At 40.6% G+C, this 21272-nt stretch overlaps 1 protein-coding gene across 4 annotated transcripts in view; it reads left to right on the top strand.

Moving 5' to 3' along the window:
- The window catches only part of ntn1a (netrin 1a), a 157514-nt gene extending 140540 nt beyond the window's left edge, over positions 1-16974 (top strand). For all 4 annotated transcript variants that reach the window (XM_068004198.1, XM_068004199.1, XM_068004201.1 and 1 more), the window contains one exon: positions 14653-16974. In XM_068004198.1, coding sequence (XP_067860299.1) covers positions 14653-14981 — 329 coding nt within the window. In that variant the 3' untranslated portion in view covers positions 14982-16974. The remainder of the gene's footprint in view (positions 1-14652) is intronic.
- The last annotated feature ends 4298 nt before the right edge of the window (positions 16975-21272 follow it).

The raw sequence follows: 21272 nt of genomic DNA, 5'->3' as shown, positions 1-21272 counted from the left end.
GCTAAAGATATAGAATAGTAAAGTATGATCTTGCTGGATTGCAGTGCTGTGGTCATATTGTAATTCATTGTAACTTGGAGGATGTGTGCATAATTCAGTATTAGGGTAACGCTGAAAAAACTACCATAAATCTTTAATTATAATATGTGCCCCAAAGACCGAATATTACGGAATACGTAGTACCCCCACCATCCCCCCCCCCCCCACATTGATACTTTTGGCTTTGGAAATGTTAAGTGTTAACATGTGTACATGCAAAGGATACAGTGCAGCAGGAAACTTCAAGGGTATGTTGAGGTGAATGGCAATAGAGCGACTGGGTACAAGTTCCAGGTGATTGAAGCAAGACTTTTGGCGCAGTTCCAAAAAAGAAAAATCAAAGAGCATTTCAAGCTTGAGACACTTGCAAATGTTTTTTTAATTTTAGTATCTGTGTATAATAGGCACTCCGCTCCTCACTCACTTTTGAATTTTTTTTTTCGGGAGGGGGAAGTAAGTTTTGATATTGTGATAAACCATGTGTCGTGCCAATTCAGATTAAGAGTGGATAGATAAGAGCTTTGTCCTTTGATCTGCTTTAATTATTTAGTCTGTCCTCAGTTAGAGAGGACACAATTCTTATGCAACTGGCATACACCTCTTCTTCTAGTCAGTGTCTCAGGAAGGTGGTGAGTATAAAAGTACCTAACATGCTGTATGCAGTGGATTCCTGATACTTCCACTTTGCTGGCCATAGGTGAGAAATGGCAATGACAGGTTTCACTTCTGTATACTGTCTTCCTTGGAGAAATATTAAATTTAACATTGTAATCACTTGGAAACGAGCATTCGTATATTGGCTGCTGTAGGTTTGTACAGATGCTGATCCCACTGGCAGTTTAGAAGGAGATGCAAATATTTAAGTCTGATTGGGTGACAAGAAAATTAAACTACACCATTATTAGATGCAAGAACATTTTAAAGAAATGTTATTTCAGATACAGAAATGAATGAGAATTGGTGTTCTAGAAAAGAATTACCAGAGGTAGGAAGTGAAAATAAAAGAGATGACAAGATGTTAGATGCACTCTCGCACACAGTCTAATGAATGATTGGGAATGAATCAATTGGCAACAGTTTCATTTCACTTTGTGCGACTTTGTGCTCATCAAAGTGAACACTTTCTATTTTAGGAACCCAGGATTAGCATCAAGCACTCCCAGATCAGGCACAGCAGTTACATGCAGCATAAACTTCCACCTACCTCACCCCAAATATGTGACTCAAGTGCAATCTTAGAAGAGCACTCTCTACCACATCAGTGTGATAGTTTTCCATGTCCAACACCAACCATCTTGTGACTCTCTGAATGAGATTGCTATTTTGGAACCAAATGAGGGCATTTTACCCTACCAACTAGGAACTGGGTTGAGAATGACTAAGTTCATTTCAGATAGGACCCTTACAGCCAGGACACAGAAGAGACTTTCATCCCATCAGTCTGGGCTAAACTCAGACCCAAATCGCAGAGGGGAAAGGCCAGTATCTAACCCATTGGGCTCGATTTTAGGGTCGGGTTTCCTGCAGGTTTCCAGCGGGGGGCCCCGAAAATCCCGATATGCGGTCACGTGACCGGATCGCGCCGCGATCCTGACCACTTCCGGGTTCCCCGATGACGTGCGGGGCTGCGTGCGTGGCCCCCGCTGGTGGGAATCCCGCAGGCAATTAAAGCCAGCGGGGTTCCACTTGAGAGTACTTACCTTGCTTGTTGAGGTCAGTTAATGAGCTGAATCAGCTGTCAAAAGAGGAAGTGTGGGATTTTACCTGCATCGCAGACTGTTTCACACACTGGGGGAAACAGTCTCTCTCCAACCAGGCGTGTTGCAGCCAGTAGCCTGTGGCAGGTGCCAAGGTGCACTCCACGGGGGAGAGCCCTCACCCACGCAGGAGGCCACCGCGTCACATAGGGCAACCCCTGCCCCCCACCACCCCCCGCCAAGCCAGAGGACAGACCGACACGAAACCGCAGCCCCAGTCCGAGGAACCACCCACCTACCCTGCACAACCCCTCAGACCAACACCTGCCAGATGGGTGGTGCGTGGACACCCTCGGAGGACGAACAGCATGACCAGCCCCAGCAGCCTCGCAGTCCACGCCGTCCGCCGCAGAGACGTGGAGCCCCCCAACACGGTGTTGTTGCACGCCCACCTGCACAGCAGGAGGGAGGGCTACCACAGAGAGAGACGCATCGCAGAGGGCACTACCCTCGCCACAGGGTCCACAGACCGAGGCGCAGCTCCCCGGACCTCTCCGAGCAGCAGTGCACACGGAGGCGCAGATTCGCTCGACATGTAGTCGTGGAGATCTGCAGGCTCTTTCATGCCGAGCTGCTCCTGGCTGGCTCCAGCACCAACTGCTTACCTGTCGCTGTCAAAGTCACCACTGCCCTCCACAACTTCTCCTCCGCATCCTTCCAGGGTGCAGCCGGCTACACCGCCGATGTCTCTCAGTCGTCTGCGCGGAAGAGCCCTGCAAATACACCTGCACCTACTCTGCAGTAACACGATGGGTGGCATCAGTGGTGGGTCCTCATAGTGATACCCAGGAGCGGGCATTATTGGACACAACAGACAGGATTCGCGGAGACATGGCAGTGGTGGTGCCAATATAATGTGTGCTGTTTGTTGCTCTGAAATTCAATATAGGTAACACCCATGGCAAACCCTCCGACACCCTTGTGCACCCCCTTCATGCTCACAAAATATTTGCCTTACGCTACCTACTGCACATATGTGATGCATGCCCTGTGGCTGCAGCACAGGTGGTGGCAGGTTGAGTGAGGCTGGCTGTGAGGGAGATGCACGAGAGGGTGAGTATGGGATAGAGCCATGAGATTGTATGAGGATTGGGTCGCGTGTTAGTGGCAGGATGAGTACTGGCGAGGTGAGTAGGTGGAGGTAAGATGAGGATGGGGTGTGTGTGGGTATGAAGGGTGATGTGACAGAATAGTGTTGGCGGTGCCGAAGGAGATGTGGGGTTGGGGCAGTGTTGTGGCAGATGGAGTGTAGGGGAAAGACTTCGTGTTCTCACTGTGGCTGACCTACTGAGGTCATTGCAGCGCCTCCTGCACTGTATGCAGGTGGGCGATATGTTGGTTGCGCAGGTGACCCCCTCTGCCACCTCGAGCCAGGCCTTCTTGGTGGCAGAGGCTGGCCGCTTCCTCCCGCCCGCCGGGTGGAAGATCTCTGTCTTCGCCCTCCTCCTCACCCCATCTGATGATACCTGGGGTGAGGCATCATTAAACTGGGAGCAGCCTTCCCCCTGGGCTGCTCCATGCTGTAATTTGTTCCATTGGTTGCAGCATCTGTCAGTGGAGGACTGCCCCTTTAAATAGAGCGCCTCCAGCTGACAGATCGTACTGCGCATGCGCAGCCCGCCCGACGCGCAGACCAGCAGCGCGGACCCCGGAGGAGCAGGTAAGTGATTCCGATTAGTGTGTTGCCTGCTACGATCGTGCGGGCAACCCACTAATTTCACCGAGCGTGTTGACCACGCTCCCGAAACCCAACCCGCCGGAAACCCGCAGGCCTGGTAAAATCGAGCCCATTGTGTCACACAGTCCCCAAGTGGGCAATATTTTAATTGAGATGACTTTATACACTTAGAGCTTGAAGATGTTAAAGTTTATATAATTATGATCTAAATCTTGAGATTACAGTTTAGAAATCAGTTCTTGCATTTAAATATACCAGTTTAATTCAATGTATGGATTAGAGCATGGTCAGTTTTTGCACTGGTTGAGCTGTCAATGTTGGTTAAGTATGCTTCACTTCCCTAACAGATAATTATATCCATACAGGATTGATGATTCAATGTCATTGCTGCAATTTATGAAAAATTAGTCAGCAGCTGATTACTGGGAAATGCTATGTCCCAACTATATTATGAAACTACAATGGACAGTTTGAATTACTAATCATTGATTTATTTTTTTAGCTGCATAGTGATCATATTCAGTTTGTGGCATGCTGTCCCGCAGAGCTCAGATGAATTTCAGAGTCTCAAACGTCATAATAAAACTTTTTTTTAGAAAAAGCTTAAACTATACAGTTTGGCAGTTGTAAAGAGTAGCAAGATTTTTGATATCAAGTCTTTGAATTAAAGTTAAGGGAATTCTAAGATAGCAACCACTTGTTTCTGGAGAGGGACAAGAAGCTACTCGTAAGGAATATTAAAGCTCTTGTAAGAGTTTTCAGTACAGCAAATAACCAGATTTAAAAAAAAAATATGTTTGTGGTACAACTAAAACATTGAGTGAAAAATATAAAATAAAGGATTAATACAGTCATGAGGAAGGGGTTGATAACTCACAAGTGACCGTCACGTATGAATTAGCAAATGCTTCCAACTCATAGGATGAAATCTCTATTTTACAACTGAATTCACACTGAGTAGCCTTTACACATGGAACGGACCCTATAATTACAAGATATAAAATGGATACTTGAAATTGGCCAAGTAAACTTCTCTTCTGGATGTATTTAGAGAAATACCAGAGCTTTATTGTTGTCATGGTTTTTTCCCATGTGAAAAGTTAAAAGTGTTTCTCTAAATCGTGATAATTATTACAAATTATCCTTGGGATGTGGATGCCTGCAGGTAACTATGTGCATCTGCAGTAAATAAGACCACAGTGTCTAAAACCCACATTTCACAGAGATCAGACTTTACCGATAATTTTGATTCAATTAGTGTAGCAACTTAAACGGCAACACTGGACGTATTGTGTCTGTGTCAAATGATATTCTTGAAATGAACAGCAGCCCACTGCCATCAGACCTCATTATTTCAACACTCGCCCTGGAATCACAAGGCCAGCTGTAAAACTGACTGAAAAAAACAATGGGAAATGGGAAACCTTCCAGCGCATAAAAATATATGGGCATTGATATATTTTCTGTATTTGCCACATGTGTAAGGTCACTTGTATCTTACTTATCTACTCAGTACAAAAGATATACAAGTTATAAGTAAGCAATTCAAGTTGTCTTGCAATTTAAAAAAAAGTGCTGTTTGGAGATCTGCAGTTTAAGTCGCATTATAGGGCAGAATTTCTACTTGGTCCCACTATTGCCCAACAATGTCAGTGACATTCCTTAGAGATTGTGTGGTATTTTACACTATTCTTTACAAACGCACGTAAATCCATTTAGTTGACTCCTATACTTTTAATCCTTTAAAACTGCCTCAAAGTCTCTCACAAGAAATGAAGTTGTTGATTGGGTAAGGGCCAAGGCCTGCTGATGATTGGTATCAGCACAAGTCACTAAGCATCCAACAGAATTTCAGTGAAAGCTGTGACTCATTTGATTTTCTGCCCCCTCAGGGGGTATTGCTGAGATGTGGATGTGTCACATGGCTATACAAGGGCTCCTGCTGCTCACTTTAACAGCTCCCCTCAATTACAAATTACAGGCAATTTCCTCCAATCGGCTCAGCTAAGTTTGGACTGCCACGGCTCAAACTAATCCACTTTGCCTGTGATCATCAGGAGGGCTTTTTGGATTACAGTGAAAGCTTTTCTGCCAATAAACTGGGTTGATGTCTGTTGCAGGAAGTGTCTCTCCCCCTGCTGAAAGAGGCAAGTGGACAATCTAGTAGCTGCCTTGTAGATTACACACTGTACAGCTAAGTATAAGCATGGGTTTTCCCAGTTACAGATCTGGAATAGCAGAGGTTAGAAATCAGCACTAAACAGACATCTCTTACACCTTTCCAATGTCACAAGCCTCACTATGTTTAACCAGATGAATGCTAATTCTAAAGCACTGATCTAAATTGAGCTGATTCACATTTTTTGCAAGAATTGAAATCCGGCTGAGTTCATACCAGCTTGTATTTGGACATGCATCACATGATCTGTCCCTTTAAGAAGTAGTAGTAGTGTTTGTGTGTAGAGCTACAATGTCTCTCAGCACACGTCTAGCTGCAGTTTTGATCATAGAAATTTACAGCACAGAAGGCAGCCATTTGGTCCATTGCACCTTTGTCAGCTCTCTGAAAGAGCTGTCCACTTAGTCCAATTTCCCTGCCCTTTCCCCTTTCCCCTTCTTACTGTTCCTTGCACTTGTGTACATTATTTTAAGACCCCTATCTCCACTCCTGGATGCAGTCCCCCTTGGCATTCCCAATGACCCTTGAAGTGTTAAAATTTAATTCTATTTCTTTTCATGTATATGCGTGTGTCTTCCTCTTTGTCTTGTTCTTTTTTAACTGCTGTTCATCTGAAATATCCTCTTTGTTTCTTAAATGTTTTAATGCTTTTATCCTTTACTTGACTGAGATGATCTGTAACACCATTCCAGTAATGATTTCTCTCTGGGATTGTCAGATTTTCTCCTATATTTTATATATGTGTGTGTATATATATCTATATATACATAAATATTTTTTTGTTAGTTTCTGATTGTATTTATAGGCATGTCGGCCTCTTATTTTTCAGCTTTGAGAAAGCATCTGCACTCCCAGCGTTAACTTGTCTGTTCTCTCCACAGCAGCTACCTGACTTGCTGCGTGTTGCTAGCATTTTCTGTTTTTGTTTCTAATTTCTAGCATCTGCAGTTTTTTGCATTTTTAAAAATGACACAATTTAATGAATATTAAAATTAAGTCAAACAGCCTGGCAAATAGAATCATAGAACGGTTACAGCACGGAAGAAGGCCATTCAGCCCATCGAGTCTGCACCAGACAGAACACCTGAACGACTGTGGTATCCACCTTGGACTCTTTCCCAAACTCCCTCCCTTTGCCATCCCCAAATTTGACTCATTCCTCCAAGTTTCAGCAGACTCTCTTTCACCCATTCCCTGTCACCATGCTTCAGTAACTTTGGCTGACTCTATGTTTCTGAGATTCTCTGTTCCTAAGATCCTCCGACCAATTAGCGAAAAGCTTCCCCAGTGGCTCAGCAATATTATCCAGTGCGTGGCTGAGCCATACTAACCAAGGTCTCAGATTTGATGTCCAATCTATGCCGAATTAGCCGTTGTAGGTTGGGTGGTGGTAGTGGCAGTACAATTGGCCTCAGCACCCCTGGGTTAAGAATGGGAAAAAATGGCCAGAGTTCCTGCTCCTGATTGCTATCCAGTGTCCCCTGCTGGGAGTAAGCATGTGGGTGTAGAGGAGGATACAATCATGCTTGACTATGGTGCCCTTTATGGTTAAAGAGCCTGCTGACCCTCACCCTCAAGGCTCTCAAATAATAAGTATTTGGCCATGGTACCAGAGAGTGCTTGTGCTTGTGTTCTCCAGTGGGGAATTATTTACTTTTTTCTTCTTGTCAATTTTTTCAAGGGGAAGAAAAGAGGCGACAAAAAAAGTGTGACCCTAGACATTCAGTTTGGCAGGCTATTCAACCACAGGGGGCATAGCGGCCCAGCCTGATCTTGTCCTTACTCATTGTCCACAAACACACTTACACTTTTCTGCTGGGATCATTAGTCAGCAATTAGGGGCAGGAACTTTGGTTGAATTACCCTTCTGTTGCTCAAGGACAATTCAAGAGCCATAGATCAGGGATTAAACCCTGATCTCTTTGGCTCAGTAATATGCCATATGGTGCACTTATGCACTGAGCCAGTGGGATAATTTAAATAATTCTGATGAAGGGTCCCACCTGAAACATTAATCTGTCTTTCACTTTCAGATGCCGAGTGACCTGCTGTGTTTATTTCTACCAGCAAAAGGGACTAACTCAGATACATAATCAGTTTACACTTGTGATATAACTTCACGTTGTTGTGAAAATGCGACATAATCACAGCAATTGGACAACCATAAATCAAGCAAATTTATTTACCATGATCAGTTTTTAGAGCAAATTTGTACCACTACCTTTCAGACTTGTTGAACATAACAAAATGAAGAGATACAAGCCCAACTTGCGATTTCCTACATGCTCATTTTCTGGTCTTAGCAGTGTCACTGGGAGGAGGCTTTAGGTGCTTCCCCACAGGCAATCATCCTGGGCCATTCACAAACTTACAACAGCTGACCTCTGAGCAGCACTGACAGAGGCATATGAGCAGGACCCATGCTGTCAGCTGTAGATGGATGGAGTATAACATAGAGCAATAGTAATAGTTATAGTGGGCAAAAGTACTCCCAAACTGTATTTTGGTTCTTAAGGAAAATTGGCATTGTAAACCACAAGACAGCTTTTGCTTAAGAACCAGCATGTTATTCCAACCCACTTTAACGGCTGGTGTACACAGAAACTTAAAAAGGGTTTTTAATAAGCCAGATTGTTACTCACTCGTACTGACCAGGCAATCGAATGGAGAGTTTTTTAGGGAAATGGAAAGAACATACAAGGTATGTCAAGAGTAGAAAAGCACACAAGGTTGGAGAAAAGACATGAGATGAACAACAGATCTGGTTGTGGAGGAATAAAAACAGTAGTCACCAAGATCAGTTAAAGAGGCATGTAACTGGGCTGAGGGGGTGGGAATGATCAAGTCAGAGAGAATGGAGCTGGGGATTGAGGAAGCAACTCAAGAAATGGAAAAATTAAGTAAAATGAAAGTGGTGCAAGATCTAGATAGGGGATAGGTACTGTGCAGGAAGCATAAGGAAAACGTGGAGAATTAAACAATTTGTGTTTTATTAAGGCAAAAAGTAATTGCTTATGAAAGATGCAGGTTAAAAGCTAGATGAGCTGTTACATTTGGATACTAATATGATGGTTGTATTAAAATGCATTTTTAAAGTACAGTGAAACAGTTTCATGAGAGGGAAGCTAAAGTGGTATTAATCTGGTCTCCTGAGAATGATTCTCAACAAGTGGTTGAGGCAATGATACAGAAAGCAAGGGAAGGGTTTCATTAATAACTGGGTTACATTTTGGGGTAATCATAATCTTCTCAGGCAATTGATTTGGAACCAAGAGGTAGTGACTGAATATGGCAATTTTAACTGAGAAACAAACTATACATGGGGAAAGGCGCAAGAAGGAGCAGGTAAGAAAAAAACTTGACTCAAAATTAACTGGTCTGACTGGAAGGTATAATGCTTCAAAAAAGAATCACAGTTGTGATTTTTGAATGTAAATAAGGACTTTCTAGGTAAGGAATACACTTTCCAACTAGAGAGTGACAAAGGAAAGAATCTCGGTGAACATATTTTAAAATTATTCCTTATCTTAAGAGTCTTGGGGATTTTTAACTATTGGAACTTACATTTGAGTTTTGGATCTTAATTTTCTTGGTAAATTCAAAGTAATGCATATTGATGTGAATAATATTAACTTTGATTACAATATTTATGTAGGATGGTTATAGTCTGAAACAATAAAGCAGGGAAAGGTTGCAATGGTTGTAGACATGGAGTTGTAGACTCATGTAGACACACAGCTATATTTTAAAAAAAACTCCTCCTGTGCAGTGTGAAATGTTAGACTAACGAGCATAAATTTAGTATCAAATTGACAATGTAACCTCTGAATGTGCTGATTCCTCTGGTTCTTCAACAGTCACACTACAGCTGATTCATTAGTTCATTATCCAAATCAAAATTAATTGAACAAATTGCTTTAGCTTTGCCATTCCAAAATGACACAGTCTTGGATTATATTATATAGAACCATAGCAAGTGCACATATGGTGATATAACTGACAGCCATTTGATTTTGTTACACATCTAATTCCTATTATATAACACTGGGGAAAGTATTCAGCGACACACCCACATTAGACTGACTCCCTTTTGTATTGACTTTATTGACAAAACAGGAAAAGTACATTAAATCACACACAGTGGAGATATAGGACATCCTCAGTAAAACAGTGCAGCTCGTTTATATGTTACTGTATAGTACTAATCCTGTCCTTCTAACAAGCTCTGTCTACCTCATTCATACTTCACATCCTCTTTTCCCTGGTCTAGTTTTAGCTTATTTTCATCTCCAAGCACCACCACCCTTCAGGAATGAAAGGTTTTAGAATTTATATTTATATTTTGAATATATCCTCCCCTGTGCTGCTATTATCCTTCTTTCTGCCATGAACATGGGACATACCCCTGCATCATTGCCATTGATATCACTAGGTGATCAGCAGCGAGGAGGTGCACAAGGTCAAATCTTTCCTGCTGAGATCATGCATGTTACTGCTGTGCTGTGACCTGGCTAAAAGCCAGTGAAATCCATGCACTAAGAACAGATGATGTTGAATCCCAATTAAGGCTGCAACTCAAATTTGTGACTCTATAGGTCAGGACTTCAGCAATCTGCTGCTAGGTCTACAGTTTCCCTCTGTATTATCACTGTTTTAACATTTTTAATTACTTATATAATCTCTTATTTTGCACTCCTGTCAAGTCCCCCTATACCACGAACATTATCTGCTCAAGAGTGGTCAAGTGACTTGTTCCTCAGCCTCCACTGTTTTTATTTTGTCTTCACCCATTAGAAGCTGATTAGGAGCAGCATTGATTGAACTGCCTTCCGCTTTTAGCTGCATCCCAAGTCGAAATGCCCAGTTTTGCATTTTCAGAACTGTTTTATGGGAGATGCTGGATTCAAAGCATCTCCATGTAGCCTGTCAGTACAATAATGAGCTGCACCACATTTAAAGTGCTTTTATATTTGACACTTTTATAGTTCAGTTCACAGGACAGCAACATCCACAGCACAATCATAGGCCCACCACCCTCGCACAGGGTGCTGAGGCCAATTGATGCTCCTCTACTGCAGAGAACAGCTAACTCAGCACAGACCTTTTGGATCAAAAGCAAAATACTGCGGATGCTGGAAATCTAAAATAAAAACAGAAAATGCTGGAAAAGTTCAGCAAGTCAGGCAGCATCTGAGGAGAAAGAAACAGTTAACGTTTCAGGTCGAAGACCCTTTTGTCAACTGACGAAAGGTCTTTGACCTGAAACGTTTACTCTGTTTCTTTCTCCTCGGATGCTGCCCGACTTGTTGAACTTTTCCAGCATTTTCTGTTTTTATTACAGACCTTCTGAATCTGTATGGCTTAGTTACTGGCTGTCTTTACCAATGGAGACATCGAGGGAGCTATGAAAGTTTGTACTTTAACTTCTGTTTTTAAATGTATAACACTACTTTCTTCAAAAAGTTATTTTGTTTAGAATCAAGATACTCAGCAAAATTTATAGATAAGCTACATCTCAAAACAGGACATATAAAATGAAACTGTAACCAAGAAATTACTATCATTGAACAGGTTAACACTTACTAAAATAGTAGCGAGGAATTTGATATAGATTTTGACAGATACATTTAAGGAGAAACATAGATGCATTTAAGGGGAAGCTAGATAAGTACATGAGGGAGAAAAGAATAGAAGGATATGTTGATAGGGTGAGATGAAGTAAGGTGGGAGGAGGCTCGTGTGGAGCACAAACACTGAATGGCCTGTTTCTGTGCGGTAAATTCTATGAAATTCTATATATGAGCGCGTTAAGTGTTTGTACAGTAACATTGCTAATAGTAATTTGAAGCTTCATGTGAAAAAAAGCTAGAACCTATGGAAAATCATTCACAGATTAGGAAATATCTAGAAGAATTTTACTTAATGTAGATTTTCTCATGCCTGAATTTGAATTTAATTTGAACATTGAGGTTAAAAGTTTTTAGCAGTGCACACTGGTCAGATTGATCATTTCCTTCAATGTAGTTAACCCATTGCTATGTCTTTCATTGTTTATTCTTCTTACTGTCCACAGCACTCCTGCTGTACATCTCTGTAAACTGCAAAAATGTCCTAGCTGCAGATTAGAATAGTAATATGGCATCTTAAACATTATCCATTCTAGCTTTTCTCACATGAAGTTGCAAATTACTATTAGCAATGTTATTGTATGAACCCCTAACACGCTTATATGAAATTCCTCTCTACTAATAACTTAAAAGTTAATGCTTGTTATATTTTCCACTGGGAATCACGAGAGTATTTTTGCTGAAAATTTATTCTTTGTTGATTTACGCTACAGATACAGAGTGAGATTTGAGCTGTATTTATGTCAAATGCACAGTGGATGCTCACCACAGCTATGAAAGTCATGACCCTGTGATCATCTGGTGGCTAATTCTTATTCCCAGTAACAGACTGAGGGTGTGGTGAAGGGGTGAATTATCAGCCCCTAAGCATACAGACTGTGACTCAACCCATGGGTGGTTCCATGAATTTATGGTTTATAGGGTCCTTTTCCTCCAATGTGCCAAAGAACAACTTAGGTCAAATAACCTAGCCTTGTTTTCAGAACACAGCTGTCATATGGGCTATACAGAAACCTTCCTTTCCATAAGAAGCACTGTCTTCTTTTCATAACAGAATATGGCTGTTAGTCACTCCTGTACCCTGACATTGGATACCTCCAGATTGATAAACTTTCCAAACAGATTTACAAAATGCAGTATTGCTTCTGTCGTTTCAAGACATGTTACCTTCCACTCAGTTCTGCCAAATGGATTTTCCCAGTTTCCTCTGCTCCTTGGTCGCCTCCTGCATTAGGCAGATTTCCCTTTCTTCTCAGTAGAAAAAGGTCAATTGTTTGAGGAACTGCTTCCTCGCTGCTTTCCACAACAATGAGTCAAACACTGAGGCACAATTGAATCAGTCAGAACCAGTTCTGTTTTCATGATGCCACACATCATAATTAAAAGCAGTGGAAGGGCTCACAGTACTCTTTCAGAAGGATGGCATGTACACTGGTGTGTGGTAGATTTTTACAGCACCAGAGAAACATTCAGGCATGGATTAACAAAGGCAGTTGGAATGATCATAAGCTCTCAGCATTAACCCTCTGAGTGCAGTCCATTCCTCCTAGGAGTGATTGGGATTTCCCAACAATAACTTCTGAAATCAGTGCTGGGGTAGACTGCTCATATCGTGATTTGTCTTTGATGGGAGTCCCAAAAAACATTGTAAAGTTAAATCACAGTCAAATTCCCTTGCCCTCACTAGGGAAGGTGCACTGATTTTTGGCTGGACAACTAAAAAGTGCTTAATTTTACTGCCACACATCTCTAATGTCCTACATCAGGGCAGATTTGTACAGAAGACCTTGCAAATTTCTTTGACTTTTTCTTAACATTTTTGAATAAATATATTGTAATCCTTGTACGCTTGTATATAAGTATGTTTTGGACATACTTAAGGCCATCTCATTCTACTTGTATTAAAACAAAGAGCTATACAATTTGATAATGTATCTATTGAAAAATATGAGATTCTACCAGCTGCATTCGACATAGTTAACCAGTAAACACAGCATATAATGAAATAGGCCCATTTTTTAAAAAGCAAAAACAAGTGACAACCATATTAATTTTATTTCAAATTTGTATTTAAACATCATTTCAGAAACTATTTTGAATGAAATGCTGCACTAAACAGTATGAAGCAGCTGCTGTTTTAGATAGAATTCTGAAGCCGCTGGATTAATTACCATCTCCACTGATGTTAAATCAACTGCTTTTTAGTATTGGGTTCCGAAACTCCCCCAAGCGGCTCTCCGATGAAGATGTTGCTGTTGACTATTTGAACTAAAAAAGATGAAAACTCAACAAAAAGAGTCAGAAAAAATTAAAGTCTGCAGAAATTAATCATTATTTTTTTCCAAATGTTACTTCAGAAAATCTCTAAATGAGCAGAATGTTATATAAAAGTGTTCAAAGCATTTAAATGTCATGAGTACTCTAGGTACAAGGTAAAAGTACTCACTAAGTTGGTGCTAAACCAGAAAAGACTTACAGCAGTTGTACTGAATGTGACTTAGAACTAGCACAGAATCATTCATGCAAAGTTCTTCATTTAATCATAAAGTATAGTTAAAAATATTGCAGAGCAGCAATGAACACTGCATGGCAATTTATAAAGTTTTAATTTAATGTTAAGATTTACTTGCCATAACTCAATGTGAGCAGAATACTTTTAACTGGTATTGTTTAGAGGGAAGAAAAGCGGGTTTAGAATACTGAATGACCAGCAGAGAGAGTAAGAATGTGTGATACAAAGGCAAATGACCAGGGCAGACACAGAGCATGGACAGTGACAAACTGCCATTGAAATCTGCTTTATGGTTCTCACATGTGCAACTAAAGGAATGTAAGCACATTATGAACTACTGTTTGACAACTAACAGCACACAGTAAATTTCCTTAGGTATAAACAATCACTTGTTCCAGTCTTTGTAATTAGCTTCCAGTTTAACAGTTCTTAACCTCTGGAACAGAAGCATTGCAAAATTTCTGAAGTATGGTCAGTTTTCTCTCCATTCCTTATGTTCTCCTGTGTTTCAGCATTGTACTGTGCTGATAAAGAATGATTCAATACCGTGTAGAAATAAACTTCTTTTACTTGGGCTAGGAAAGAAAATTGGTTTCTAAGGTTTTGATTATATCCTCTGTCAAACATTAATCAGTTTCCCTTGTCAAGTTTATTTCATAGCCCTGAGTTTCACTGCATCTTTTCTGCCCCAGATACTATGGAAACTGTTGCTATGACAATAATAACTAGTGGTCATCCAAACAACTAAGGTTAGAGCTCAGGGTTGTAGCTGCATTTGAAGTGTGAAGATTTTACTTGGTGCAATTTTTAATGTGGAGGACAGCTTAAATATTCTTCTGTTCCTTTCTTTGTTATTGCAGCTGTTCAAGCCCACATCTTGAAGGCAGAGAAGGCTGGTGAATGGTGGAAATTTACAGTGAATATCATCTCGGTGTACAAACAAGGGGTAAAACGGATACGGCGTGGAGACCAATTCCTGTGGGTCCGCTCAAAGGACGTAGCCTGCAAATGCCCAAAAATAAAAACGGGGAAGAAGTACCTGCTCTTAGGGAACGACGAGGACTCTCCTGACCAGAATGGGGTTGTAGCAAACAAAACCAGTTTGGTGATACAATGGAGGGACACGTGGGCGAGGAGGCTGCGAAAGTTCCAACAAAGGGAGAAGAAAGGCAAGTGCAAGAAGGCATAAAGAGAGACTGTGCTGCTTGATTGTGAGCAGGAACCGATGTTAGGATAAAATTAGGAACTTGTGAAGGAACTTATCTAGCAGTTTGGGATTTTGGAATTGCCAAGTTTGCACCTAATGCTGATTTCAAATTCAAAAATAAACAAGAATACAAAAAAAAGATGGACTACTCTTTACATAACAGCTCCAAATGTTCTGAAATGAAGGACATTTGTTTCACAACCAAAATCCTTTCACTTGCTCTTCTCTGCATAAAGCAGTATGATTTTTGTTAAATGGGGCACACCATCACAAACTGATGATAGTGGACAATTGCTGGGAGTCATGCCAAGACTGGTTTGATCCCGCCTTAAGCTGTTAACTTTTTAGCTGTTTAGTTAACCTAAACTGTTTCAGTTTCTACCTTCTTCCCCAGCCCAGTTTACATTCGGCACAATATTCAGTGCTACATTCTAAGCAGATCTGCCAAGAACTGCAGCCTTTGGCAATCATCGTGGACATTATATTCCTCACTACAATATTTTCTGAGACAGTGTAAAAAAAACCTTAATGTGCCATAGCTTCATTTCGTTTCCTTACACTTCATACCGACATTCATCTCACATTTGTTAAGTTTGCTGGTGTTTTCTCAATTCTAGGCTGGTTACTGTTCTGCTTACTGTACAGGATACAACATTTTGCTCCCAAGATTAAAGCATTATGCCCCTCTGATAAATTCTCCAAGCTTGTTGTGCACCTATTTTACGGATGAATCGTGAAAAATTGGATCCACTCACGACCCGCAAAACGACTGGCAGCAAAAGCAGCCTCAAATCAAATTAATGCTCAAAAAAAAATTTTTAAGTAGAAAAAAACCCTTTCAGTATAAAATTACTGAAATAAAGCTATATTTTCTTTTCAAATGAATTCTATTACAGGTTCACAGAATCACTGCACAAGTACAAAAAAAAGTAAATTCACTGAGACTTGGTTCTTTTATCCCTCTTCAAAACCTTAACATATAGTCAAATTCATTAAAGTTTCTATTTGTATAGTTAGTACTTCATTAAAAGCCTTGGATAGATTTGAAAGTACTCTCGACTGGAAATATAACTTTTTTTTGATAAAATTACACCTAGAGGATGTACCTGATTCCTCTTCCTACTCCCGACAGGCCTGTTGGTTCAGATCCATCACCTACACAGTAAACTTCACACCTACATCTCTTTGTAACTGTGTAGATGATTACAGGCAATGATTTACTGCTTGTTCCAGTGACCAATTTCAGTTCCACTGGGGCAAGGTGACATCTCAACCTTGCTGATCAGTATCTCCATCAAGCAACCAACTCAGGTCGTACAAATGACCCTTGCCTTTGCAGTGACCCTGTTTACAAGTGTGCGCGACTCATTCTCTAATCAATCACAACAGCAGACTAAAAAATATAAAGTAGAAGAAACTAACATTAAACCAGTACATATTACCATTTTAAGACACTGCATAAAGTTGATTTCTTAGTCTAAAAATAAGAGGTACTAAAGAAATGAATGAGTTTTGTAACAGGGTAAACATCCTCAAGGTACCTCGGTTACACAGTTAGCGGTGTGACGACTATAAGACTGACATAATTGGAAGTGTGTTTATATTGATGTAATGTAGTTCTGGATAAAGACTTTTATATCAGTTCAGCCATACTCCAGCTAACTTAGACTTTATTATGACTCTTTCCCCTGTTACACAGACCTGTCGGGCTCTGCTTTTACCTGTTAATAAGTTGAACTGTAAATGTTGTTTAGTTATGGTCATTGCATAGTTTGCAATGTTTTCCTACAATGCATACTAATATATTATCATTATTATATATGAATATATTTAATTACACATAAAAATTTGTGGATTTTTTGGTTGTTAGATGGCTGTAATTGAACCAGATGTGAACATGTACTATAACTGCTGAACACCCACACTTGATAGAATTAAATCCAGAATTCAGTTGAATAAAGTCTTGTAAACAATACCACATAGTACTTGCTGTGGATTATTCTTGATGTGAATTTTGCAAATACAAAAGACGCAAACAGCATTGAAAAAGCAAAAGAAATGGAATCCTGTGAGTAACAGAACCAGGCTGCACAATCTAGGTCTTTTGAAAGATTAAAATTCTCTCTGTGCTATGTTCATAAGACAACTGATACTCCAGAGTGCGTTAAAAGGCAGTGATACGTGAAAAGGTTCAAATGACATCAAACACAAAAGTGCAGCTTGAGTAATTCATGAATACTGTCTGAACCCAGAGATGTGTTGTCTTGTAACACAGTCCCTGTGCAAGTATTATTCTTCATAATACAGACAGTATTAATCAGAATTATTGGATGTTTTTCCTTTCATGAAATTCAGATGAAACATTGAGCAGTAAATTTACAGAAATATTACGTGGGTCAAATTGTGATATAAAACTTAATTACCTTTTAATACTGTTAGAAATAAATATTACCTGGAAGCAATTTTTTTTTGCTTAGAATGGACACTATCCATTTTGCTCAGAGATACAAAGATGTATATGGCAGACATTTGTAGGAGGTTTAACCTATGTTGAGTGCATTTATATCCAAAATATATAGTATTGGCATTTGTAAACGACAGGACAGGGAACGCATGTAGATTAATGAATGACTGGGAGTGAGTTAAAAGGCTGTACTCTAATAAAGTTGCAACCACCTGGTGTATTAACAGGCCACGCAAACCAGAAAGCCTCTGGTTTCAATTCCTGGTCTGAGCTGAGTTAGCTGTTTTCAGTTGGAGTACCTGTGGTCCTCACCGTTCCCAGGCTCCTCCACAACCACATAGCCCACTGACACGATGTCTGAGTTCACAAGTTAAGAATAGCCAATTGAGGTACCGGGGGTTGCTGGCACAATACCCCAGCAAAGGTCAGTGCCTTTAAGGAAAGGTAAGGGTTAAATAGGAAAGAAAATTGGGAAAAGTCAAGAGACCCTAAAGTGAAACTTGAATGGCTTATATCACTTGAACTCTAAAATTCCATTAAAGTCTTCAACAAACCCTGTAGTATCTATTACTTTACAGAATATATAACACATATGTAATTGTACAGTTAACATTTTACTATTTTTGAGGTATTTTGATATTTTCAGTTGCCTAAGTCTCAAGGTATGGAATTCCCTTCCTAAACCCCTCCATCTCCCTCTCCTCCTTTAATACCCTCCTTAATGCCCACCTCTTCGACCAAGATTTTGATCACCCCTCCTAATATCTCCTCCTTTGGCTTAGTGTCCGCTTTGTGAAATGCCGTGGGATGTTTTCTACATTAAAGGCTCTATACAAATGCAAGTTCTTGGTGGTGGTGATGGTGTTGTTGATATCCAGTGATCCCTGCTGGAAAGGCATGTGTGTGTGTGGGCCAGATTGGGCTGTACTCATCCACATGATCAAACAGCCCAACAACACGTCAGGGGAACATAAGAACATAAGAAATAGGAGCAGGAGTAGGCCAATCGGCCCCTCGAGCCTGCTCCGCCATTCAATAAGATCATGGCTGATCTGATCCTAACCTCAAATTTAAATTCATGTCCAATTTCCTGCCCGCTCCCCGTAACCCCTAATTCCCTTTACTTCTAGGAAACTGTCTATTTCTGTTTTAAATTTATTTAATGATGTAGCTTCCACAGCTTCCTGGGGCAGCAAATTCCACAGACCTACTACCCTCTGAGTGAAGAAGTTTCTCCTCATCTCAGTTTTGAAAGAGCAGCCCCTTATTCTAAGATTATGCCCCCTAGTTCTAGTTTCACCCATCCTTGGGAACATCCTTACCGCATCCACCCGATCAAGCCCCTTCACAATCTTATATGTTTCAATAAGATCGCCTCTCATTCTTATGAACTCCAATGAGTAGAGTCCCAATCCACTCAACCTCTCCTCATATGTCCACCCCCTCATCCCCGGGATTAACCGAGTGAACCTTCTTTGTACTGCCTCAAGAGCAAGTATGTCTTTTCTTAAGTATGGACACCAAAACTGTATGCAGTATTCCAGGTGCGGTCTCACCAATACCTTATATAACTGCAGCAATACCTCCCTGTTTTTATATTCTATCCCCCTAGCAATAAAAGCCAACATTCCGTTGGCCTTCTTGATCACCTGCTGCACCTGCAAACTAACTTTTTGATTTTCTTGCACTAGGACCCCCAGATCCCTTTGTACTGCAGTACTTTCCAGTTTCTTGCCATTAATATAATAACTTGCTCTCTGATTTTTCCTGCCAAAGTGCATAACCTCACATTTTCCAATATTGTATTGCATCTGCCAAATCTCCGCCCACTCACCCAGCCTGTCTATATCCCTTGTAGGTTTTTTATGTCCTCCTCACTCTCTACTTTCCCTCCCATCTTTGTATCATCTGCAAACTTTGATATGTTACACTCGGTCCCCTCCTCCAAATCGTTAATATAGATTGTAAAGAGTTGGGGACCCAGCACCGACCCCTGCGGAACACCACTGGCTACTGGTTGCCAGTCCAAGAATGAACCATTTATCCCAACTCTCTGCTTCCTGTTAGATAACCAATCCTCCACCCATGCCAGAACATTACCCCCAATCCAGTGATTCTTTATCTTGAGCAATAATCTTTTATGTGGCACCTTGTCGAATGCCTTCTGGAAGTCTAAATACACTACGTCCACTGGTTCCACTTTATCCACCCTGTATGTTATGTCCTCAAAGAACTCAAGCAAATTTGTCAGACATGACTTCCCCTTCATAAAGCCATGCTGACTTTATCCTATTAAATTATGTTTATCCAAATGTTCCGCTACTGTCTCCTTAATAATAGACTTCAAAATTTTACCCACCACAGATGTTAGGCTAACTGGTCTATAATTTCCAGCCTTCTGCCTACTACCCTTTTTAAATAAGGGTGTTACATTAGCAGTTTTCCAATCTGCCAGGACCTTTGCCAAGTCCAGAGAATTTTGGAAAATTATTACCAAAGCATCCACAATCCCTACTGCCATTTCCCTCAAGACCCTAGGATGTAAGCCATCAGGTCCCGGGGATTTATCCGCCTTGAGTCCCATTAATTTACTGAGTACCAATTCCTTAGTGATTTTAATCGTATTTAGCTCCTCCCCCCCCCCCAGAGCCCCCTGTTTGTCCAGTGTTGGGATATTCTTAGTGTCCTCTACCGTAAAGACTGAAACAAAATATTTGTTCAGCATTTTTGCCATCTCCATGTTTCCCACCATTAATTTCCCGGTCTCATCCTCTAAGGGGCCTATGTTTGCCTTAGCCACCCTTTTTCTTTTTATATAACTATAGAAACTCTTGCTATCTGTTTTTATATTTTTTGCTAATTTATTTTCATAATCTATCTTCCCTTTCTTAATCAATCCTTTAGTTACTTTTTGCTGTCTTTTGGAGACTTCCCAATCTTCTATCATCCCACTAAGTTTGGCTACCTTATATGTCCTTGTTTTTAGTCGGATACTATCCTTAATTTCTTTACTTAGCCACGGATGGCTGTCATTTCTTTTACACCCTTTTTTCCTCAGTGGAATATATATTTTTTGAAAGTTGTAAAATAACTCCTTAAATGAACACCACTGCTCATGTACCGTCTTACCCTTTAATCTATTTTCCCAGTCCACTTTAATCAATTCCGCTTTCATACCATCATAGAGAACTTCTTTGTTTGCTTTGTATAGTCACGTCATCCCTGCATTCAAACAAAACATATTTTCAATGTTGCTACAAATTGTGGCCACAACAATGCTGCTCCCTCCCCCCCTCCCAACCTTGGGTATCCAGCCTTACACATGAACAATAGCTATTTGGGCAAGGTACTGGAGAGCCACCATTGACCACGGAATCCCAGCATGAGTTGTTGCCTTCAGGAAAAGACAATTTAGAAGGAAGAAAATTAGAAAGGTACAATTTTTAAAAACTCTCAGTTTTCTGGTAGTGCCCAACTTCCAATGAAATTACCTGTCCAATATTTTCAAATTTTATAACTCAATCAATTGTCACTTCTTTTCACTGTTGTCGTCGCGGTCTGTTCAGCTTCACACGATAACATGCAGATATCTGATACCATTTCATGCGCGATCAAACTACCTTTAGAAATGCAACCACGGGGACGAAAAGGGAATAGATTGAGTATATAATCTGACGCGGTACAATTTGTTCCTTTGGTTTGTTTGAGGTAAAACCACTGAGTTAAAGTTTTAGCAATTCAACTGACTACATCTTGGTAAAATATGTAAGATTTTAACTTTTCTTCTCAATTTAGATCATCATATTCTC

The sequence above is a fragment of the Heptranchias perlo genome, chromosome 23, assembly GCF_035084215.1.
Source record: "Heptranchias perlo isolate sHepPer1 chromosome 23, sHepPer1.hap1, whole genome shotgun sequence".
Taxonomy (NCBI): domain Eukaryota; kingdom Metazoa; phylum Chordata; class Chondrichthyes; order Hexanchiformes; family Hexanchidae; genus Heptranchias; species Heptranchias perlo.
The sequence above is the reverse complement of the archived record's forward strand: the minus strand, read 5'-3'. Positions and strand labels throughout refer to the sequence as shown.